The sequence below is a fragment of the Labrus bergylta genome, chromosome 23, assembly GCF_963930695.1.
Source record: "Labrus bergylta chromosome 23, fLabBer1.1, whole genome shotgun sequence".
Classification (NCBI taxonomy): Eukaryota; Metazoa; Chordata; class Actinopteri; order Labriformes; family Labridae; genus Labrus; species Labrus bergylta.
This window is the reverse complement of record NC_089217.1, coordinates 6,219,949-6,245,340: the sequence shown is the minus strand read 5'-3', so window position 1 is coordinate 6,245,340 and position 25,392 is coordinate 6,219,949. Positions and strand designations below refer to the sequence as shown.

The window sequence follows — 25,392 nt, the reverse complement described above, 5'->3', positions numbered from 1 at the left end:
AAACAAAGGCCACTTTTAGTTTTTAAACCTCAGCAGCATTTCTGAAGTGGCTCTCAGTTTTTCCTGTGAGCCAACCCCTGTTTTAATTTGATATCTTTGTTCAAATTCCAGAAACTTGCACTATTTTTTTTTTCTCTCTCTTATTGTGAGACTGTTTGTTCATACTTTTTACAGTGAAACGACTTTGTTACTGTTTAATTCTTCCAAAAAACGACTCTTTTGATAAAGGGGTAAACATAGTTCAAACAAGTCCTAAATAACAGAATCCATTGCTACAAAGTCCTGTTTAAGATGGCCTCGAACTAAACTTCTTTGTGCATTTTCTGAACTCAAACATGCATCAGATATCTAAAGCTAAAGTCACAGGTGTCAGCTTGAGTTAAACATCGAGGAGTGTTTTTCACTGGGTCCGCTCATTTAAACCTTCCAGAAGTAGAGAGATACACTCAGCTATGTTCTCACATTTTACACACTCAAAGCCAGTAAATGAACACACAGATCAAGCTGATAACTCACAGGTTTCACAGCGATAAACAAATGAGCAGGAAGCTTAAACACTGGGGTATGAAGTCAGACGAGAAGTTTACCATCAGATATAAGCATGCAAATAACAACAGAGGAAGTGACTGAAATCTGCATCATACAGCTGATCACTGAGCTCGTATCATTGCAGTTACTGTGAATGCACATCACTTCAGACGAGTGTGAGTGTAGGAGTTTCCCACGCTGCCCTCCGTCTGTCATCTACTCTCCTCGAAGCAGGGCCAAGTGGGCATTTCCCACGTAGCGGTCCAGTCTGTGTTTATTTGTGTGAGAGGAGATGAGAAAAAAAAAAGAGAGAGAGAGAAAGACTGAGCGATGCAAATTGGCCAAATAAAAAACTGCGTTGAATTCCTGCGAGTGAGTGAAACGTTTCCTGTTTTATTTTTTATTTTTTCCTCTACACACATGGTTGCCTTCACAGTGTTTGTGGTCGCTCTGTGATCTCCTTCAGAGCGTCTCTTAACCACGGGAGCACATTTAACACACTAACAGCTGTCTCTCTTTGATTCAGAGTGCTTCATAAATACCTTTTAGGCCTCGTCTACCTCTCCTCTTACCGGGATTTACTGAAGCAGGGGGACTGATAATGGCTTAATTCATGGAGTAATATGACCCTGGTTGCTTTCCCTTTCTTTGTCTTCATTTCCTTCTTACATAATGCTCTGCTGCCTGTCCAGACACACACACACACACACACACACACACACACACACACACACACAGTGGATGCATAATGGGAGTTTTTGCTTGCTCTGGTTTTCTGCACACTTTGGTCAGCACACAGACTTGTTGTCTTCTTAATGATCCATTTTAAACTTGCCGTTCACTGGGCTCTTGGTGATCAGACTTTTATAGGAATGATTACCCTGCAGCCACACCAGCCTTTATAGCCAGCTATTTATAGTATGTGTAAAAACTGCAGGCCTGTTACATATATAATAACACAGCTCGCTCACACTGCCTCAACGTGGCCTTAGATTTATGTGCTGGTCTGGAAACAGTCCTTGTTTGTCTGCACCTTTTTTTCAGAGGCGTCTCTGTCCCTTTTTAGTGAGAGGATTTGTAATGATGGAGCAGGGATGGCTGTGTGTGTGTGTGTGTGTGTGTGTGTGTGTGTTTGTCAGGACTGGAGTCTAAGAAGTGATGATTATGACTTGGCTGGCTGTGACCTTGTTTTTCTCTTTAAATGGCCCCCGCACAGTCTTCGTTAGGCCGCGCTCTGTGCCTGAGCGAGCGCCTGTGGGATTACAAGCATCTGTGTGTGGATCCGAGCAGAGCTGTTTGTGTCCGTCTCATGTACGCGCAGGTGTGTTGAAGCTCTGCAAAGCACAACTCGGAGTAATGCGACTGACTGTGAGAGGTATCCACTCGCAAAATACATCTCTCCCACAGCACACCTGTGGCTCACGGTATCTCACCTTTTCCTTTTTATTGTGAGAAGCTTCTACTGCTTTTGTTACCTACATCCATTTATAGGATTCCTGAAAGACAAAATCGTTTTTTTTTTCCCCAGAGCGGTGTTAGGGTTACATGTTTCCCAATCACAAGCCTGAACAGAAGAATTTATATCAGGAATATTTATGTATGAAGTGATCTTCGCTTCATTTTGCACCTGTGGTGTTACTTATACGTCAGCAGCCATTTCTAACCATGCTCAAAGTTACGTTTCGTCTGCATGATGTCATCCTGTGATTGTAACTTCTAATTACCCAAAAGTGTCTTGAACTGCTTGTAACAAAACACTTCACAGAGAGTGCTGCAGGTGAAGCCGCTAACGGTCCATGTGTGTGGTCAAACACTTATTTCAAATTGTCTGCCTGCAGCATGTACATTTTTACATGCAGGAGACGCAGACTGGATGCACAGTGGTCAGTTCTCTGATTACTTTGGTTTGCATAAAACAACGCAAGTGGCAGCTGATGCTTCAAGTCACTTGACAGACAAATCCTGCGATGTGACGATTGCATGAGCACACATTATGCTGATATGCTAACAGCTCATAGGCTGCAGAGAAGAACGCTTGAAACCTGTCAGCCACTGGATATTTATTCATGGTCGGAGTAATTGAGGTAAATTAATTGCATCTCATGCAATAACCATCAAGATTGAATGAACTGCTCCCATTCCAATGCTGTGTGTGATGATTGAATCCTACCTGTGGGATTTGAAATGGTTTCATATTCCTTTCTTTTACGAAGAAAGCAGAGCATAACTTACCTTAAAATGAGTCACCGTTATATTTAACTTTGGTTTCCGGAAAAATGGAGAGCAAATGCAGGCAACACAATTTCCCTCTAATGACATCCCTCCTCCCATTGGGTCCGATCTAAGGACGAGTTAGTCATCCCTTTAAAGAGATATCTGCATGACAGTGCGGATAACAATTCATTCTATGTCAAAATATTTAAGTTGAACTTTTATATCTGCTGACGCTGTGTCATGAAAACCAATCAGTGTTTAGATTTCCTGACTTCCTGAAAGGCATCAGAAATGTTTGATCTGACCTCCATTCAAGAATCAAGCATTTGAAAATTAAAGAGTCATTCATTCCTTAGAAATTACAAGAATATCAGGTTTTTTTTTTTGGGTTCATGCTGCTGAATTAAACCAGAGTAAAGCCCCAGTGTGACTTCATATTTACAGTGAAACAGAGAATTATCTTCAGACATGTCAGAGGGATGAACTTCACTTTGCTTTTGATCTGAACTCACGGTTGCTCCTTAAGTTGCTAATTGGACTGTTAACAATGTAGTACACTGAAAAGGAAATCTTGGCTGGCTGTTCTTTTATGACTAACAACTGGCTACACCGGGACTACCAAACAGTTATCCATCATTCAAAAAGGTAAAAACCGATGGTGTCTAAGATTGCCTGCATTCCTGCTAATTCCAGCATGTTAGCATCCTGTAATTTTACACTGATGTTTATGAACTTCTGTCCCCAAAGGGAATACAAATTTGGTTTGTCATCTCGTAATAATTGGCTCACAATAATCAAAGATTGGCTTGTTGCACTTACAGACAAATTGTGGAGAAAATGGATGTTTGTGCTTCATTTGTCAACCTCAGTGTGCTCATCTGCTGTTAATAATATGAAACAAATAAACCCCCGGAACCAAGGACAGACAGAGGAGAGGATTGAGATTGATGTAGGATAAAAGAGGAAATAAGTCAGCTACCAATCAGTAGACACACACACACACACAAACACACACAAACACACACACGCTCACGCTCTTGGTAGGCTATAGACATTCATGAAAGAGCTATTTTGATCGATCTGATAAATAGCACGGACCAAAGAGTCTCATGTTTTAAATACGTTCATGTGGTGGGTAATTGCATGCAGCTGTGTGTGAACACAAGTTGGCAGTATGTGTGTGTGTGTGTGTGTGTGTGTGTGTGTGTGTGTGTGTTTTACTGTGTCTGTGATTGGCAAGCAGAGGAAGAAAAAAAAAAACTAAACTTGTGAAAGGGAATGTATAATTTTGTTTAAAGTTAGAGACAGATGGCGAGGGTGAGAAAGTGACTTTGAGTCGGAGGCAGACAGATAGTGAAAGCTGCATTCAGTAGCCGCAGGACACAGAGGTATTTGCATGGAAATAAGGTGCGAGTAATGAGCTGTCGCAATCAGGGAAGTTGCCAGAGAGACGGATGGGCCTAGAATGTGTCGGTCGTGGCCTAGAGGGATCCTTTGTTTCATCTCGCACATGAAAGATGTTGCTCTTCTGTATAGGATTGTAGAAACAGACACAAATGACTCATCATAGTTGCAGAAACAGAAAATGAATCTGCGTAATTTGTCTCAAGACAAGAAACACATGTAGCTGCGCCGTGCTTGTTTCTCTTGTTGGATTTCTGTGGTTTGTCAAAGCATTGCTCCAGCCTTAGCCACTTTTTCTTCTTCTTTTGTTTCCAATGCGAGTAAAAAGAAGTTGTTTGACATTTAAGGATATATTCTTATTACAGTAAACAACAGAAGAGGAATACGCTTACCCCCCGGCTTGGTGAGATAACCACATCCCAACTCATTCGTTATATGTACTGAAGAAACAAATGTCAAGCTATTCCTGATATACAGTAGGCCATATGTCCCTTATTTCACACTCTAGTATATTATAAAAAAGAGAAAATATGTTGATGACCCTCTGACCTATAGATGTAGCTATGCACTGACTAATCAATTATAACCCCCAGAGTTCCCCCCTCGGGGGTCATCAAAGTTTCATTTCACCTCATTATTGGAAACAGCAGCATATATGAAGTACTTATGATCAATACTTGCTGCTGTGCTCTTTTGCACTCCAACAAAAATAGATTAGTGGACCAGAAACAATATCCACTGCCACAGTGTTAGCCAAGTGGAGTTTATTGTCTGGTGAGAAACAAAAGTCTTTGCACAACGAAATACAAATGCTGCCGGATATTTACACAGTATGTAAGGTCATGCTGAGTCAGCATTTTATAGATGTGTGTGTGTGTGTGTGTGTGTGCTGTGATTACTTTAATCTTTTAGAGTTCAATTACTGACTGAAATTCAGTTTTAACATGCAGCCCTCCCTTTTTAATTATTCAAAGGAGAGCGGATCGGATAACTCTTGACTCGCTTGCCAAGAGTTGCAACACAAGATCAATACCACTCCCATATCTGACCATTAAATACGAGGCCGAAGCCAGAAGACACTCGGCACAGCTTAGCATTATATCTTCATCGTCCTCGTCAATTTCATAATCAATATCATAAACCTGCTAATGTTAGAAGCTGTGTTTTGCTGTATTTCTAGTTAGTTAGCTCATTTTTTTGTAAGCTAACTAATGAGTCTGCTTATTTTGTTAGCTAACTAGTGGTTGACAAAAATCCCTCATTTAACTGTTTTTGTTCCTTTTACGCTATCAGACTATTAGAAGTTGTTTTTGATCCATGAGCTAACAGGAAAATGTACAGTTGTGTTGTTTTTCTAAGCTAAAATGCAAGTTGGAAGAGTTTAGTGTTTGTAGCTAACAGACTTTGTTTTTTTGAGCTACCGTCATCTCATTTCTTTTTGCCAATGCCCTTGATAATTGATGCATTTAGTCCATCATAGGACGCTGCTAGCTTTTGCAACAAAAAAAACCCAACAACATTGAGTGTTGTTGCCATTTCTCAGCTGCTGACAGAAGCTGATAAAAAGCCGTAGCTTAGGTTAACACCCCTTTTAAGAGCTCTTTGCTCTTGAGCATTTCCAGCAGAACAGGGATTATTTTTCATATTTCTTGGGAGAAAGTCAAACAAAGATCTATCTTGGCAAACGGGCCCAACACGTCAAATGGTTTTCTACAAACTCACAGGTGGGCTCAGTGCCCAGTGATATCTGAGCAGCTGCCCAGTTACTGTAACTCAGACTTACAATGTAAATACCGTCTATAAAGCAAACACGTTGTTATTGGGTTTGTACAGTTTCACCAACATCAGAGCAAAAACATGTCGGCTTATTTAGAACGCAACATAATGATCATTTATTTTAACTTGTGACTTGTTTGGATGCTTTAGATAAGTAACCAGGTATGTTTGGTGTAAAATACTGTTGTTTTAGAAGTATAACACTTCAGAATCAAATATGTAATGAAAGTTGATTATAGGATAAACAAAGCATTGTCTACATTTTCTGTAGTTTTTTAGAATATTTAACACAATTATATTGTAAACAATCTATAAAATATCTCCATCCTTTTTTGTTCCAGCTTTGTGGCATTGCTTTTATGTGTTTTCCAAGTAAAATAGGATGCCGGAGGATATGTTTAGTCTGTGAAACAATGTTTAATCCTGCCGTTTATCTAAGAAATACAAAATTACAGAATTTGGAGCCTGCCTTTCAGGCATCAGTATATGTCTGCAATTTCCTGAATTAATTGTCTCCTCACATTCAGGCGCGTCCTGGTGTGAGAACAAAACGCTCACAATATCCCGACAAATCTGCTCTGACCCTGGCGCAGTTGGAGTGTGTTTCAGTGTCTATTTGAGTCGTGTTTACCTGTGCTGGTTCTGCAGCAGCAGATGTGTGATCCTGCGGTCTGAGCACTTTGAATGGGATGCGGCAGTCCTGCTGACAGTCCTAATACAATCTCAGAGGGGGAGACGAGAGAAAGACACAGCTGTTCAGCACATGGACACATTTCACTATTCTCTATCCTGAAAATACAAAAACTATGTTGAACACTGTAATAGTTGTTTGAGTAGCAGAATGCTGCCTCCCAGCAGCAGGTACCGCTGATTCATCCCAGGACGGTTGCATGGCAGGTTAATAGACAGATGTGCAGATGGTCCTTTCCTTCCCATGTTTCTTTTTCAGGGTTTTTAAACCAGTATGATACTGATTTTTTTTATAATTTCCTTTTCAAATCCCAAATGCCCGCTGTATTTTTATAGAATAAAAAAACAAGTTTCTTTCCGATATTTTAAAGAGAAAAAACCTTGTTTGTGAGGTTTTTTTTTTCAAATTTCAAGTTCTTTAATATTCAAATTTGGTCTTTGACATTTTTAATCAGAATATCCTCAATGTTTGGAATTTGTGACTCACTTTCTTTCTGGATTTGACCTTTTTTTAAATTGTGCAGTTTTTTTAAACCTAAAGCCATTTAAAATGTTGTAGTCAAGGTCTTTTATTCTGAAAGGAGCCTTGATTCTGTGGTTTGAAACATGATGAATAAATATTTCTAATCTTCATTGTGTTCTGTTTGACATAACCCAGAACGCTGATGGATTTTTATGTCTTGTGAGTTCAGTTAGGGGGCCCTTTATTGTTTAGAAATTTTGGAGAACACAGAGAGAGAAAGACAGGAACAAGGAGAGCTCCTTGAATAAACTCAGACCTTCAATGAGCCCATATATAGACAAGGATCCCTGCTACTGATCTCTTAATGTTACACACACACACACACACACATGCATGTAAACACACCACTGCTGCAGGAACGATGCTTTGTTCTTATCAGCACGGCCGCGGACACTGAACAGTAACATAAATGTTTAGTTTGCAACCAGGCTGAGTTGCTTCTTTGTTCCTTAAACACACCTCTGAGACCTGAGTCGGAACAAACACTGCTCTCCACACCTTCCCTGTTTGTCATCATAATGACTCCCTCCTTGATTTCTTTTTATCATGATTTCCATCACGGCTGCATGGCTAATTTCCTCGCGGCAGCCCTGGATAATGAAGATCGACTTGGCGTGGCTGTAACTAACTTGATGAGTTGCCAGATGATATTTGGCCTGAATCGACTTGGAAAATCTCTGCACTCTGCGCTCTGTATTTGGAAGAAAAATAAGCTTGGCGTAAAAAATGCATTTGCCAAGTGGAATTGACCTCAGACGTAGAACTGAATTATGATGAAGACGGCAAACATTTGATCCAGTTTATAGAAGCAGACGTCTGACCTCGAGCTTCTCCCAATCACTTCTGTTGCCGCTTTATTCAGTGTGAGTTATTTGGCAGGGGAAGTGAAGATTAAAGAGTGTGGTTGAGCCGTGGGGCCGGTGGTTCAAATCCTCAGACTGCCCAGGGAATTCTGAAAGTAACAAAGAGCAAGAATTGCATCTTTTGCTCCAATAATGCATTTAACCTCCAATCCATCCATCTTTGAACTGCGCCGTTTACCGTAAGAGGGTCATATAGAGCTGAGTACAGCTGGCATCGGGTGAGAGGGGACCCTGCGCAGGTCACCAGATAATCACTGTTCATAAAACGAGAGATGGCCGCCCTTCAAAAGCTCCCTTCTCTACGCGAGGAACTGTACATCTCACTTTGCAACAAGCGGTGTTTCAGTATCGATTAAGGGGGCAGAAGAAAGACAATGAAATTATGAATAAGGAAATCCAGTTTGGCTAAGCTTCAGAGTAGTTTAAAGTGCACTTGCATGTGATTGATGGGCCAACGTGATTCCTTAAGCGGTTAAGTTGCAGCAAGAATTGATCTCGGGTGAACTTTTCAACTGCGGTGCCAATGGTTTGCTACCGACCAAAGGACCAAAGTTTAGTGCTGTTGTGGGTCTTTACGTTTTTATAGAATTGTGAAAACAACTTTTGTTCTTACAGCTCAAGGTAAGGTCTTTAAATGACTTGTTTTGTTAGACCATCAGAGCAAAAAGAGACACTTTAGAAGCTGTAACCAAGAAAGATCTGGCCATTTTAGTTGTGATATCCATGCTATTTGTATGTCTGTCCATCATGTTTGTGTAACTACCACCTCACGCCTCAGTTTGAGTTGAATCCAGTTCTCTCCCATACAATGAAGACTTCTCAGCTTCCATCACAAAGGTCTGAACTGTGGATCTTCTCCTCACTAGATTTAAAGTATAAATACATCAGTTCTTCCCCCTCAGCTCTATAGATTACTTTTCCCCTTTAGATCGAGATCCTGAGCTGACGCTTCCCCTTCCTTAGTGCTACAGATCGGAGCTCAGTCGATGCTCTGCTGGATGGATTTGTGGCTGCCTGTTGTTAAGTGGAGATCTAAGACTTTCTGTCACTTACTTACTGTGAGGAGAATTGCCTGAGGAAGAGCCACACACAGTTCATACACACACTTAGAGATTGTTTTGTAGCTCTCACGATTGTGACTGATTGGAAAGGCTGCAGTGTAAATCGATAGAGGCAGCGGACGGAGCAGACTGCGGGCATTTCTACACCTCCGCTTCTCTCCGTTTGATTGAAGAGAGAGGAAGGAATGTCGTCCTTCTGCATCCCTGTCTCGTTCTCTCGTCTCTCTGTCCATCCATCTTACTTTATTGTTATGTCCAGCAGTTTGAAATGCTTTGACATTTAAGAGACTTGCTTCTTTCTCTTTTAGTACTTATGTTGTGCAGAATCACCACTTATATTGTTTTAAGTGATAAGAATCGGACAAATGGACTGAAATACCAATTATTTTAAATCACAATTGGAATGACAACACATCAGTGATGTACAAAGTAATTCAAAAATACAATGATAATGTTGTCAACTGTAAAAATGTGCCATTTGCCCATTTAAGGTAGTAAGACAAGCCTGAAATAGTCCTTCCTCATACCTGATCTGTTCCCATCTTTGCCTTTTTAGCTGCTTAAGCTAGCGTTAGCCTCACAGGCAGACAGCCGCTTCAAAGCTCTGCATCAGAGCTGTTAAGGCTGATAAGATCAGAGTGATGATATGAGGAGATTAGGTTCATCGGAGAATTCAAAACGCATTTCAATGTCATTTCAGTGTCATTTACAACTGGGACTAGAACATGCTGTGGAGGTCTTTCTACACAGTCAACTTTGGTAAGAGGTTAAAAATGTTAACGTTGAAATGAAGCCTTGGGGATTTTCAGGTTTTTGCATGTTTATAGCCATCTATACTAGAGAAACGCTTATTGTGGAGAGGTCACTGGGGGGGTAAAACAGTAAACCTTTGTCATGCTTCTAAGAAAGAGCTGCCGTGTGGATGTGGATTCTGTGTTCAGACGGGCTGGTGCAGAACATAAGCAGTCACTTCAGGACAGACGAGGGATGTTTCCATCTCTATTTAAGGAGGTGGGCTGAGAGACAAACTGCCAGATTGTTTAAGACTTGGAACTTGACAGAGTGCGTAAGTGGAGAGTGTATTCAGCTGTCTTCAGACGCTGGTATCATCTGGCTGTCTCTTCCTCTTACTGTCTCTCTGTTTTTTTTTTGTGTTTTTTTTTTAATGTTGTTTTCTTCCGTTTTTTTGACGTGCTGTACGATAAGAATTTTGTCGCATTAGATATATTTTCTCTGCTGCTTTCATCTCGTTTCCTTCCTCTGGCCAACCCTACGCCCTTTCATCCTGTTCAGATGACTTGTCAGCTTGTAACAGAGTTTAAAGGTCTCTCTGTGCAGTGCGTGCCACAAGGCAAGAGGACATTTTTCTTCCTGACTTAACACCTCTGCTTTTCCTTAGGTTTGGTTAGTTAAAGCATTTCAAACGGGTGTGTGATTGCCGATGAGTGCCACAGTTAAGTGTGAGCACTGTTTTCCCAATGTGAAGCAGTGGGATAATAAATGAGTCCAAGACAAATGCAGGGCATTAGTCTTCCTCTGTGTCCAGGGGATAACCAGCCCATTCATTACTGCAGCGTTATCACACTGACCTGAATACAGATCCAACGAGGGTCTGAGATGTTCAAAATAACTCAGTTTAACATCCAGACATGCGTTTAGATGGACAGTTTCAACTCAGAACACCAAACAGACCCTTAAAAACACGTCCAATAAACACACATGTACTGTCCAATGCATAATCACATTTTAAAAAATGACACCACTGTCTGACCCTGTATGCGCTTCCTGAGGCTCTTCCTCTCCAGACATGTTGCCAACCCTCAGGACAACCAAACGATCAATAAACTCACTAAATCCCAGCAGGGAGTAGTGCAGCTATTGATTACTTATGTCTTGTTTTAATTATTGGTGAGTGCAGATAAAAGAGAGGGTCAGCCGTCCTGTGTGTGTGTGTATGTGTGTGTGTGTGTTTGAACTGCCCCCCCCTCCATGTTCTGTCGTGCACTAAAGGTCGGTTTGACCCCGAGATAAATTACTTCCTGTGATGGGCGAGGTGGCCTCCTGACCTGCTTGAAGTATCAGTTGATGTTTGTTCCTGTGGGGGGCGTTTGTCACCGACTGAGTGGCCGTTTTGTATATTCATTCACACGCAGTCTGCATATTTGTTCTGTTGCATCCATGCGGTCTGTATTTGTTATTACGTGTTTATACAGTGAGCTGAGCGTCTGCATATTTAAGGATTCAATGCTTCATTTTCTTCATCACAACAAACATTTTTTTGTCATATTGCAAGTGTGAGTCATGCGTAGAGCAGCAATTTTCAAATCTCATTAAACAGTGAATATTCATACTGACGCTGTGGATGTCTGAGCTGACTGAATAATACTGAGCATCAAAAAGGCTTTTTTTGGAAAATCCCCTTTTCAATCATTCATTCAGAAGATTGATTCTATTCTAATGCTTGTACTCTGATGCTAAGTCTAGCAGCTGGCTAACATAGCTAAGAACAAATAGTACAAACAAGGGAAAAGATCAACAAATACAACAAATAGGAACAACAACACTGAAGTTCTTTGGGTTAATTGTCCATTCTATACATATCTATATATATATATATTTTAGAACAATGCCTTTATTCTTAAGCTAGCAGCTTCGTACTTCGACTACAAACAAGGATAAGATAGGATAATACTTTATTGATCCACAGAGGGGAAATTCGGGCGTTACAGCAGCACAGACAAGAAAGCTCACATACACATTAAACAGAGTAGATAAGATGAATAAAAAATAAATAAATTAAAAAAACAGGGGGTATATACAGTACAAAAATGAATGTTGAAGTTAACTGGGGGGAATTGAGAATTGAGACAGTATTATAAAGTGACAAGTGATGATTAAAATGACTCGGTATGATAAATAAATAGCAGGAAGTAATGTAAACAGCAGAGAAGAGAGGCAGTGTTGTACCACAGTAATGCAGAGTGCAGTTATATAATATAATGTAGTATAATATAATATAGTGTAATATAATGAAATGTTATATGGTGATAAGATAAGAGTGATAAGAATAACAATTTATCATTTTCTTTAGGCTATTAAATTGGTGTGATCATCCACTTAAGGCAGGTGTCCTACTTGGATGTCTCTCTTAAGTGTGTGTATGTTTTAAAAGTGTTTACTTATAAGTAGAGCTGATTTGCAAGTTGGATGCAGTCCAGTGCTGGGGGGATACCACGGCGTATTCAAATGAACACAATATTGCTAACGAGGAGGTTTGTAGAGGCGAGCCGCTGTTGTGGGAAATATGCGAAAAAACATATGAGCCAATTTTACAAGAATCGGTTCAGCAAGTGAGGGATTTGCCAGACACTGATGAGGAGGCAGAGATCACAGAGTAACACTTCAGCGAGTAGATTTGCATTTCTTTTGTGTGTTTTGTGCGCTCAGTTATATTTTTATACCTCTCCCCTGCATCAGCCATACTGTGCTGTGGATTTAACCATCAGTGTAATTGGTGTTGAAATGAAGCAGCAGGAGTGACAGATCTGAAATGAGGTGAGATGGAGGGAGGGAAAGAGGAAACACGTCTCTTAGAAAGTAGTGCTCAATTGCCTGTTGAGTTGTGTAGGTGTGAACTTTTTTCATGATGTCGTGGGAATATGAAGTGAAAATTGGATTTCGGTGGTGTTGGGGGTCCGTGGTTACTATGGGAAATCCCCAGCCTGTGTAAAGGGGTTCGTTATATAATGCTGGTGTACTGTGAGTTTTCACCATAGAGTCAGACTGTATGAAACATGGATGTAGTCTCAATTCACCCATTGGTGTTTAAAGCACATTTTTGAAGCCCAACGAAGGTAATAAAGATTAAAAAAAATGTAAATGTAAAAACACACATTTATTTTCAGGGTATATAGTTGGATAAAAGAAGAATATAAAAAGCAGCTGATGGGCAAAGTAAGAGGACAGAGAAGAAGACAGGGAGGCAGCTTCTCACTTAATTGGTCTTTGGAGAGCTCACACACACCTTGAACTATAATTGTCTCACTGTGGATTAACTGATCTCACCTGTTACACTGTACACACACACACACACACACACATACACTTAAACACACATTTCACATACACCTTATCCCATGCCTGCACACGTGCTGTAGATATTGGTGTGTAAAGCAGAATACTCATGCCCTAAAGCATCATGGGAGATTGACTGTCTCTGTGTGAGCCGGGTCATAACATCAAAGGTTAGCTCTAAAGAAAAATGAATGTGTGACCGTGTGTGTGTGTGTGTGTGTGTGTGTGTGTCCATTGTCTTATAGCCTGTATGAGTGAGTGTGCTTATGCAACAGTACTCTTTGTCCTCAGGTATCTCTTCTGCCTCTTGCTCAAAACAGGATATGAAGAGAGTCCACTTCCCATCAGCGCTGATAGCAAACATTGTTCACCTCATATTGGTTCCCATTTTTTGATTTCCCGTGAAGTTATTTCTGTTGTTGAGTGTCTGAAGGAAAAAGCCTTCAACTTTCAGTTAAGTGAGTGAAGTTGAACAGGCTGTGTTTGGATTCAGTCGACTTAACATCTCTCTCTCCACACACACACACACACACACACACACAAAAAATCCCTTCAAAAGAGAATCCAGGACTACAAAGGTTTTCCCCAACTCCTTTCGTTCTTTTCCCTTTGAAGACAATTCTCCGCTTTGATGCAGCCTGAACTTTGCCGCAGCGCGATGCCAACTGTAATATCCACGGTGAGAGCCATCAAATGAAGGCTTTCACTCAGAGACACAAATGAGAAGTTTGCATCACTAATTAGACTTATTTCTAGAACTTAAGAGAGGTTACGGGTGCATTTGTTGACCCATAAATACAGCAAAAAAAACAACAACTTGTTCTTAAGAGTTAGGGAGTAATATCGGCTCCTGTTTGATAAGAAAATCAGTTTTAAATAGCTTAAGGTATAATGTGTTTGAAATTGGAAGAAAGACAGAGGCCTTAACCTCCTCTTTTTGAGCCTAAAAGACTAAATCTGCTATTTGGAGATGCCATCACAGCGATAAAAGATGTTCAGCTAAACTTTAAAAAAAAAAAGTGTGGTTTGGTATAATATAAGTGAGGGGTATTGTATCACAAGGTAACTCAGGATACATTATGTCGATATGACGCGGTTCAATATGGCATGATGCGATATGATTTTGATATTATGATACAATATGGCATGGCGCTACACCGCTCGGTAAAACGAAACGATTCATGATGCATGGCCCGCGATAACGTTTATATCATGAAATAGCAATTCTCCAATAATTGATTTGTTACAAGACTTTCACATAATGATTCATCACGATAACTTGTCGTCTTATTGTATCATGTAAGTCAGACCAACAACATACGGACATATCAATACTTTGCCCTGCCTCCAATTCAAATCAAAGCGTTCACTTCAAAGGAAACTTTTCCACCATCCTAGAGAGTCTTGTTTTCTGTAATCCGATATAAGATCAGTCAGAGTGCAGTGAGTCTGTGGGTTACGCTGCAGTAAAGTGATGTAAAGGCGGGGAGAAGCCGTCGTAGTGTAATTGAAGAAAGGTTCAAACAGAGGGCAGCCTCGCACTGCCTGCTGGCAAGCCTTCCATGGTGTTTGACCTCTTCAACCTTTTAGCACTTGAAGAAAAGAAAAAAAAAGTGTGTGTTCCTCAGCCAGGTAGAAAAGTCAAGAGACAGAAGAGGAGTGAGACTAAATGTTAAAGCTTGATTTAGTATCCTGAGATGCAAAATTAATGACATATTTCATAATGCTGAGATAGAGGTTGTGTCAAAGAACAACAGACCTATCAAACTTTAATATTAAGTGAACGCTACTGCAGCTTGAGTTTCACAGAAACCTACATACACAACAGCTTAGACAGCTTTTCTCCCCGGAGCTTCCCTTCACTGCAGCTCCCGAGGTTAATTAGTCAGAACGTTGTCTGCATATTTGACGAATTCAGCAAGACTCTGCGTTCCTGCAGCAGCACCTCTTCTTCATTATCTAATCTCAGGATGCCCACTAATTCTATTTCGACGCTGTCTCTGAAAGCGCAGAAAACAATGAAGAAGAGATATGGCACAGGACTGTGTGTGGGGACTTTAGAGGTTGAACATGGCGGAGCAGAAATGAAGGGCTGTGATAAGAAAATCATGTCCAGTTGAGAAGTGAATCACAGAGAACACACTGATTGTTGTGTAATGTGTGCTTTTAGTTTTTCTTAAAGGTACACTGTCCTTTTTTTTTTTTTTTTTTTAGAGGAAATATAGCATCGATGTGTATCTCTAGTGTAACTTTGCAATGGTGAATATGAAGGTGAATATAGTGCACAACAGAGAAGTCAGGCCCCTATTGGAATATTAAAGGACAAGTGTGGGAATATAAAACTATGATATAGTATATTTAAATGAAAAAATACCAAATGTGGTGACTATAACTTCACCACTGATCACCAGAAACTAATCGTAAAAATCTCTTGAATTTGATTGACCTCTGCTCTACATGTTGTTGGTCTAACAAACATGTTTATATTGATTATAAATTATTACATTCTCATGACTCTAAAGGATTACAGATGACTTGGACTGATCAGTGTTTTTATTTCAATGTATTGCTTCTTAAACACATTCTAGACGTTGGATTCTTGTGGTATATCTGCTCCTCGTTTTTAGATATTGCATGTTTAAAGGAGCAATATGTAACTCTGACACCTCGTGTATAAAATGGGTCCTGCAGTCCAAATTTCAAACAAGTCAGTTAATTCACCAAATAGGAGGTTTATAGAAGTGTATTATTCACTCTGTTGTTTTTCTTTGGAGTTAGAGAAATAAAATAAAAAAAACATCAACAGCTGGCAGGAGGCACTTCCAAGGTCAGCTGCTGTTAAAGTTGAATAAATGTTCCCTTAAGTTTTCAAGACGGCATTGAAGCAAACATTTAAAGAGAGAGAGAATCAATTCATATCGAAAGGGGCATAAAAACCAAAACATGGGCTAAAATAGGCTAAAAGGATGTTTTGAATTCCACGTTTTATCACTTTGTGTTAGTATCTCCCTTCACTTTATTCTTGTAGAGAATAATTAAGCATTAAGTATTTGCAAAATGATTTACACCAAAAACAAGACTTCATGAGATTCTTACTCCTGAACGCAAACACCCAACAACATGCTCACTCAGTGTCGTGTCACCCACTTGGGGACACCCTCGTTTGTGTCACTAAAAAAACACATCTGTAACAGCAAAAGAAAACGCAACACCTTGTCCAGCTCCGGCCATCACAGCGAGGCTTACACACACAGAGCACAAGGTTTACACACTCCCTCATATATTTGTTTGTGCAGTTTTTTTGTTTTTTTTTCTTCAGCTGGGTGTATGACTGCTGTGTTTGTGCATTAATGCTCTGCATTGGTGGGTGTTTGGGAGAGGTGGATTGTGTTAAGCTGCTCACATGAGAGACTCTTTGTACAGCAAGTACTTCATGAATTGGTGTACAGATTAGTTGTGTGAGGCGAACGGCACCGGTACATACATATATGTGTGTGTGTGTGTGTGTATATATCGATGTGTGTTCAAGGTTGGGTTTGACCAATGAAAAGCTATCAGATATAGAAAACAGCTTACGGTTGTGTTGGGAACATTGGCTCTATTTCCAGCCAACGTAGTTTAAAGTGATTAATGAGGGATTGAATTAGAAACACTTAGTGAAAAGGAAACATTTTGCTGACACATTGGATAATACAGCGGCTGTGCAATGCTTGTTTAAAGTAGATAGATGTTGTTAAAGTTTAAACCCCAAAAAACAGTTATAAGAAAAACAAATTCTGACTTATTTTGGAAGCTAAACTCATTTGATCCGTTAGACTGCAAAAAAAAAAACCCACACGTTTTAAAAATGTATTGGCCTGTGACTGTGTTTTATATTGTCATGATATTAGCGTTGTTATCACTTTACAAGTCGACTTGCGTAAGCAGCTGAAAAACATTCACGACAGCAGATGATTCTTCTAACATATCAAGTTATTTGATTATTTGATTATTAGCTTAGCTTAGCAGAAAGACTAGAGCAAGCCTATCCCCTCTATTGATGACAATTTACCTTGCCAATCAGTGAATTATAAATGAGTTTGTTTACTATACTGATGAGCCAGTCTTGCTCCTGTTTTTAGACTTTATGCTAAGCTAAGCTAAACCTGCCATTAAGCCAATGGTAAGAGAGCAAGAAGTGTATTTCCTACTCATGCATATATAAGGCCAGAGATATAGCTGCTGTTCAATCTTTTGTTTGCACACACAGTCAACAGCGTCATAAATACTCGACTGTGCGCTACACTTATTACTAGATGTTACCTCTAGAGGGCAGCAGAGATCTCAGGCCGTGTACAGCTACCCGATGTTCGGGTTTTAAACGACAAACATTGCGACACTGGAGCAGATTACCTTTATGTTGAAGTGGAAATCAGAAGTAGATCAGCTCAGGCGACTGACGACCAGCGGACACGTCACACCATCAGATCCCTCCTCACTCTGTTTCTCCAATATCTTCCTCCGTGCCCAGGTGTAACGGTTTCAGAGTTCAACTTCATCTTGTTATGTAATGACTCTTTCCTGACGTCAGAAATAAGCTATAACCTCTCACTAATAACCACTTACAAAACAGTAAACAATGAATATTCCTTCCTTATGTTGTGCAGCACATTAACAGACTTAATGAAGGAGTTTTGTTGCAGCTTAGGGGCTCTTTTGTGTTTATGTATAAATAACTGCTTCAAATTGTTTGTGGTTTGTATTACATAAAGCATTATAACTGTATTAGTCAGTAAAAGAGAAGAGTTTGTTGAACATAAATAGTTTTATGGTGGAGATTTGCTGAAATCAAATCAACCCCAAAGTACTCAACAGTGTAGTGGAAGCTGGCAGTCATTGCTCTCCTCGTCTTTTCTCTACTTCCGCCTCTATTATATTTCTATTTGCTGCTTTCTGTAGTCCACCTCTCCCCTCACCCTCTGCCAGTCTGCTCCTTTTAACAAACCACTCCCACCGGCTCTATAGGTCAGCGCTGAAAGGGGTCAGCAGCAGTGCAGTGTGATCGATATGAACACACACATTCACACACACCCACTGTGTGAAGAAATCAGCTGACCCAATAGAAACACACTTGTGCAGTGTCTTTCTCTTTTTTGGTCTCATGCTCTCTGTTTTTACGTTAGTTTTTCTCCATTATTTTTTGTAGCTGTTTGTAATAAAGTACTTTTGGTTTCATAATACCTCATTTACTTTTAGTGAAAACGTAACTCTAAGAACTGAATTGATGCAGGGTCATCAGTCTTTTAGTGCAGCATAAACCTGAGCCCTGAAAATGCTTCCTTTGCTCCCACAGACTTGTTCTATTGATCTCTGTGCATTGTATTTGTGTGTTTGTGTTTGTGTTTGTGTCTGTGTGTGCAGCCAGACCGTATACCAATAGAGAATCAGCTCGGTGTGTGTTGGTGTGTGTGTGTGTGTGTGTGTGCACGCTCCCACAGCACAACAACACTGACCTTGATCATTCTGTGGATTTCTGTCACACTCACTGAATGTTCTGCTGCCTCTGTAATCCTTAACGCTTTTTCAGGCAGCTTCAGCATCCGTCTTTCAAAGAGGGAAAGTTCACCTTCAGGCAAAATGTGTGTCATTAAAGGGACAAAGAAGTTGAGGTGCAATGTTTGTTACAATACATTGAAATAAATATATATAACTCTTAATTCCCCTCTAAGAGAAAAAACGCATTCAAGCAAATTGCATACAGGTGCAGAACAAAAGATGTATAAACTGCAGAAAGAAAAGAGAAAGCACTGAACACACTGAGCAGTGTGCAGACCTTTCTCTTTTTTTTTCTGCAGTTTATTCATTTTCCTCTTACAAATGCAACCCATGACTTAAATTCAACACAAGTAAAAATCACAAAGTATTCCCCTTTAGGACTTAATTTCCCAGGATGCCTTTGTCAGAAGGGAGCATCTGTAAAACCGTTTTAAATATTAAGACTCTTGATATCAGGAACTGCTGTATTTGGTCATGATGACTACTTTCTAAAAGAAGCTATTTAAGTAGCTGCTGGAACATTTTTCAACACGTGAACCCGACTTCAGACAGGAATTTACCTAATTAGTACTTTTCTCTGACGCTTATGTAGGAGTTCATGTGAAACAGAGAGGTCATATAATTATAGCCATGGGAAAACCCTGATCTCTATTTGTATTAGTGTGTGTGTGTGTGTGTTTATTGAGTATGTAAATGTGCATTCTGGTTGTTCTGATGGGATTGGGGTTTTGTGTGGTTTTATTTACATGCGGTGTTGCGACCGTGCACTTCCTCTTTCTTTATCAACATGATGAAATAAGACGTTAATGCTTCTGGTTGGAATCCCCAAATGAGAAATTATACTCCTCGCCTCAGGACGCAAATAGATTAAAGAAATATTGTTTTGTGTGAGGACGTAAGCAAAGAAACAAATGAAATATTCTTGAAGGGAGAAAACAAACAAACAACCAAGACCAGCCTAATCTTCTTAAAAGAGCTCTAAACCCAGTTTTACACAGTTTTGAGCTGTTTCTTCCACATAAAACACCTCACATAATGAGTCTATTACTTCAGAGCAGGTGTTTATTTGCTGCTGGGATTATGAACTGTGTTATTTCTACTAAACAAAGATCACAGGAAAAAGCTACAAAGAGAGAATCTGCAATCAAAACTACATTTTCTGAAGAAGACATAACAAACCCGCATACTGAGCCCACAGTTGGTTCATTCCTTTACAAATGGCTTTCGAAGTGGTTGGATGTGGTGTGTCATATCCTGTGTCTAATGCTGCATTCATGTGCTCCTCGGATGGTCCCGGGTTTCCGAGTTGGGAAGTCGTTCTTCCGACTTCAGTGTGCTCACGTCATTTCAGTTCAGGAAGTTAAAAAACCAGCGTGGATGCTACGAAGAAGACGCATGGAATGTCTCTGTTACAAGTTATATTTGAGCAAAAAGTTGATGTGCAATACGTGAATTAGTAAAAAAGTATCATAACATAAACAAAACATATATTGCACCCCCTTGTGGTGACGATTATGACGTCAAGTCAGCAAGTCGGGCACCTAATTCTTTCCCGAGTTTCCGAGTTGTTGCTCTGACTTGATCAGGCCTTCATGTCCATTTTACGACTCAGAAACTCGTTTTTCCGATGTGTCCGACAGCACTTGAATGCACCGTTAATAAAAAAAACGAACATGTGCAACAGATAACAAAGAAAAGCAGCTCAAACAAATAGACGGAATTAAAACGATCTCGTCAGCATCATGTTTTGTGACATGGAAAGCACTCAAAAAATGTTGTTTGACAATATCTCAGAAGCAACACTTCAATAATCCTGTCAACAGCTCTCAGACAGAGCGTCAAGCAGCATGTAGAGAAAACAACAGACACTTCAGCGCTGACAGGTGATGAGCGAGTAGCTGGTGCCATGCAGAGTGTGTGTATTAATTCTGATGTGTGTCTCTCGTTTTCCTCTCCAGCATGTGGAAAGGCCTGAACGTCAACTGCACAGACAGCTCAGGATACACACCTTTACATCATGCTTCTCTCAACGGACACAGGTAAGACTTCACACAAGTGCTTGTGTCTTTCTATGGTGAAGTGTTTTTTTTTTTTTAAATGCTGCACAGTTCAACACAATCTGAAGATGTTTGTGAATACATTAACATGCATAATGTAAACATGCTATGTATTCCCAAAGCCCCGAGTTTAATTTACATTCCAATACTGCCGTGCTTATAAGGTATGCAGGCCCGCCCACAGAAATGGCTTAGCCCCTGAAATGCCCAGTGATTGGACCCTCCCAGGATATGATTTAAATCAGTAGTAGTAGTGTTAGCGCTGTAGTTACACTGCAAATGCTTTCACATCATGGCAGACTGGTGTCGTTCCAGGGTCATGAGTCATGACACAAAATTCCAAAAAAATGCAAAGATTTCTATAAAACTAAAAGCTTGTGGAAGCCCTGTGTGTCTTTGCATCTGCTAACAGCGCAGCTCCCTCTCTCCACCTGGGCCGCCCGAGAGATCCGTTACACGGGTGTGGATTAGCTGCAAGCCTGACCGCTATCCCTGTATGGCGGAACTGAAGGATTAGAACTGTGTTTTGGGGGCAATTATGTGGATTTTCCTCCTTCAGATCAACTCTGTGGAGAGGAGAGATGGGAGGGAGCGAAAGAATGCCGCCTCAGAGTGAAAATGAGGGCGCCAACAAAGAGCTGCAGAGGAGTGATTTAACGTTTAGGTGGGGAAGTAACAAGGGAACTGGCAATTAAGATATAGATAGAAGAAACTTGGCTACGGGCTGTGCTGCTTTTTAGAGATTTGTTATTCAGGCTGGGCTTTTTCAGAGTATTTTTTAATCATGTGGAGTTTTTGTCAATAAAAAAAAAAAAAGAAAAAAAAAAGCCTTTTTGAAATGCACGTTGACTTCCATTCCAATCTCTTGAATATTGGTATATTTGACCCTGAGATCCTCCCAGCACAGCTGCCACTTAAACCGCGGTGAGTTATATAAAATGAAATAAATGATTAATTAACAAAGCATTTCATTAAGCGTCTCCTGTGAGAGGCTTTGCCCTTCTCTCTCTGCGCTGTTTCCACTCCTGACATTTCAAATGCAAATGAAGCACTTCACCTTTCCTCTTCACAGAGAGAGGTGGCAACTCGAGCTGGAGTCTTCCTCACACCAAGCAGGATCTCTGACATTAAGACTGAGCTGCACCTAAACGGACAGCGGCATTAAGATTTGTAGCTTTATCTAGCTGTAAAGTGGGGGATTACTTTATTAAGAGGAAGCAATTGTGTCAATTTGTGATTTTTCGCCGACTGTGACTGCTACTGGATCGGTTGCTGTGCTGGTTATTCACTTACTGTCACACTGCAGCTCCATCCATGACCTAAGGCTGGTTTAGTTTGCATGCTTTAAGTGGGTGTCAGCTTGTTGCCAAATCAGCAATCACAAAAGTAGGCAGGACACCGACAAGGACTAATGAAGCTAAATTGTACAGCACACACCTTCTTTCAAATAATAGAACCATCTCAATCTCATATTAACAAGCTTGTTGTTATATAATGAACTGTTTTAATGTATTGTTCCAGAGTGAAAAATACATAATTATTCATCTAAAGCAAGATGAAAATGTTTTCGTTTGTTTGTTTAAGACAAATGTGAATAAAGTGGTTTTTTTTTTTTATGTTTCCTTCAAAGGGATGTGGTTCTGAAGCTGCTCCAGTTTGAGGCGTCCACAAATGTAGCTGACAGCAAAGGATGCTTCCCGCTGCACTTGGCCGCCTGGAAGGGAGACGTGGACATTGTCCGCATCCTCATCCACCACAGACCCTCGCACTGCCGAGTCAACCAACAGGTAAACAGCCGAATCCCGTCATCGGTGTATCTTCTCGAAAAAAACCTTCACAAGGCCACAAACATCCAGTCTTGACAGGGTTTTCAGGTATTACCAAGACGAGCAAAAGGAGGCTCAGTCGTTGACGAGGCTGTCGGTCAACCTTAGTTGTGCCTCCTTGATGAAACATGCCTGCTCTGTCTGGGGTAGAGAGGTGGTTTTATCATGGGCCTTGTTTGTTTTTACAGCAACACCAAGAGGGAGCTCCAGTCTTTGGGCTTTCTGCTTCTGGCCTTGACTTTGGACTTTGGATCACAAACATTTCATAAATCCATCCACTGTCTCTGTTACTTTGGATTCCAGAGCCCCCTCTCACATTTTAAATGGTCTCTCGTGAATGAAACATAACCCCTCTCCCTGTGTGCTCTAACTGTTCTCGCAGCAGACAGCTCTCATCAGTTGAATTAAACTTGAGTCCGTCACTTGTACTTCTCGGGGGGGGGGGGGGGGGGGGGGGGGCTTTCAAACCAGCACTGCCGCAGGTCGTCTCGTCATGGCTGCCGTCCAACAGAGACGATGCCTTACAGTTCTCAGCGATCTCTCTCTGACAGCCGGGGCGAGCGTTTTTTTTTTTTTTTACGGCTCTGAGAGCATTCGGCCTGCCACCGCTGTCAGTCCTCATCAGCAAAAATGACCTTCTTCTGCTCCCTCGCCTCTTTACTCTGTCTGCCCCCCCCCCCGCCCGCTGCACGTCGGTGATGTCACAGCCCGCTGATGCACTGCGTTTTAAGAGGAGTACGATGCGTGCAGGAAGAGGTGTTTCAATCAGAAGTGTTCTCTGAAATGTTAATGACTTGGATGTCTTTTTTTTTTTTTATATATATATTCCTGCTCCTGATGGCGGTGTTGTAATGGACCCCACAGGTTATTGCGGCGTTATTTACTCTGCCTAATAAGCACTTTCTCGTCTGTCACCATTAGCCCAGTCACTTCCCTCAGAGAGGTGTTGCAGCCTAATTGTTTGCCGTGATAAATGGGCAAACATCACCCCTCACTGATTTGTGGAGCTGAGCGTGTGCTGTGCAGGCAGCGTGGACACACAGAGGGAGAGGGATGCTGACTGAGAAGATACCGCAATGGATCCTGACTGCAGTGCACAGTCAGTGTGTTTAAATGTGTGTGTGTGTGTGCGCACTCTTATTTTCTTCCTGAAACATGTATGAAGACTTCCTGTGGCGAGCTTGTAGAATTTGTCAGTGTACGATACACCTTGCAAAAAAAAAAAGGATTCCAGCTATTTAGGTGAAGTGTTGTGTGAAGCTTCGACCAAACAGTCAAGCTGTTGATGTGTAGGAGGACTTACTCGCTGTAGGCATTTTTTTTTTTTCCCGTGTCAAAGTGAGTTCGACATCAAGACAGACTCATGCTGTTTTGTCTGCTGCAAATATACCAGCTGTTACTGCATCACTTCTGTCTAGTGAGTAACAGTTTTCCTCGATAGATGGATGATACAAGAACTCTGGAAAAGAATCTGTTGCTTTTCTTCAGTATTTCAGGGAGGGTTTTGTCACACAACTAAATGTACAATGTTGGGCTTAAGTGTCGTGATGTGAGATGAAGAAACCTACTCTGAGGCGCTAGTGGAACAGTAGTTAGTGAGCGCGCACCCCATGTATGGAGGCTGTGGTCCAGCCTGGGTTCGAATCCCACCTGTGGCTACCCTACTCTCCCTGTCTGATTTCCGACTCTGTCCACTGTCCATTAAAGGCCCAAAAATCCCAAAAATAAATCTTAAAAATGATTGAATAGGGCATGGAGATATGAAACAATATCTTTGCTACATTTAGTACAATCTTCATTTTGAAGTGTCTACATGATGTTGCATAGTGCACAACATGAAGACGTCAGTGTGCTGGATTCTTTGTTCAAATGAATACATTGGTCCAAATAATGTCCCAGTGGAGTTCAATGTGTCACTCTCCTAATTTCTTTTTCTTACACATTAGCTTTCATTCCCGTGAGTCTGTGACATGAAAGGGGGGAAGAAAGCATTTTCTAAATTCTCCTACGCCGTGACACTTGTTCAAACATTTTTGTCACGCTGATAAGCTTCTCCTCGTATCTCTCTTTGTATCATGCATCCCACTCTGAACCTTGTTTATCAACCAGCTGCAGAATGACTTTTTATATCCACACTGTTATCGACAGTTTGCATCTCTCTGTCTGCATAATAACAGCGCTTGAATGCTAAGCTACAGCGCTCACATTAGCACGCCTCGGCTGTCTGCCACACCGTTGCACACAGATATATATCAGCACAAAGACTCCACCGTGCTGTGCTTTTGACGCTCTTAAAGGAGCCGTGTTTTATGTTTGCCTTGAGCACTGAATCCTGCAAAAAACATTGGATTCCCAGCAGTTTTAAATTATGTGCATTTATATGACGCATGTTTGTACAGCAGTCCTGCAGTTACGTGTCGTCAGTGTGAGGGTGCAGTTGTTCTCAGGTTGTGTGGGCATAAATCAAAGCTGAAGATTTATAGCGTTTATGTGTGTTTACGATGCCTTAGCTTCATATTTTCCCACTGAGCGTCTTGTCTGCAGTAGAGAGCAGAGCCTGCATACGTTAGTGAGCGTGATATACCGACCTCCCCACACACTCACACCCATCATCCAGACTTACAGCAGCAAGCCCATTACCCCACTCTCAACAATATTACTCTGCCCACGCTCACTATTACTCGTGTCAGAGGTTGAGAGTGTGTATATGTGTGTTTATACCCGTGTGTACCTCTTAGTTTTATTTGGACGACTCCAGGAGGCAAAATTATTTTATCTTCAGCGAGAGAGAGAAATGCAACATTCCTGCTCACCTTAGTACTCAAGGTGACAAACGGTGAC

At 40.9% G+C, this 25,392-nt stretch overlaps 1 protein-coding gene across 4 annotated transcripts in view; it reads left to right on the top strand.

Annotated features, from left to right (window-relative positions):
* The window catches only part of anks1b (ankyrin repeat and sterile alpha motif domain containing 1B), a 192,489-nt gene that overhangs the window by 31,628 nt on the left and 135,469 nt on the right, over positions 1 to 25,392 (top strand). For all 4 annotated transcript variants that reach the window (XM_065951463.1, XM_065951465.1, XM_065951462.1 and 1 more), the window contains exons 2-3: positions 20,627 to 20,707; positions 22,356 to 22,512. In XM_065951463.1, the coding sequence (XP_065807535.1) occupies positions 20,627 to 20,707; positions 22,356 to 22,512 (238 nt within the window). The remainder of the gene's footprint in view (positions 1 to 20,626; positions 20,708 to 22,355; positions 22,513 to 25,392) is intronic.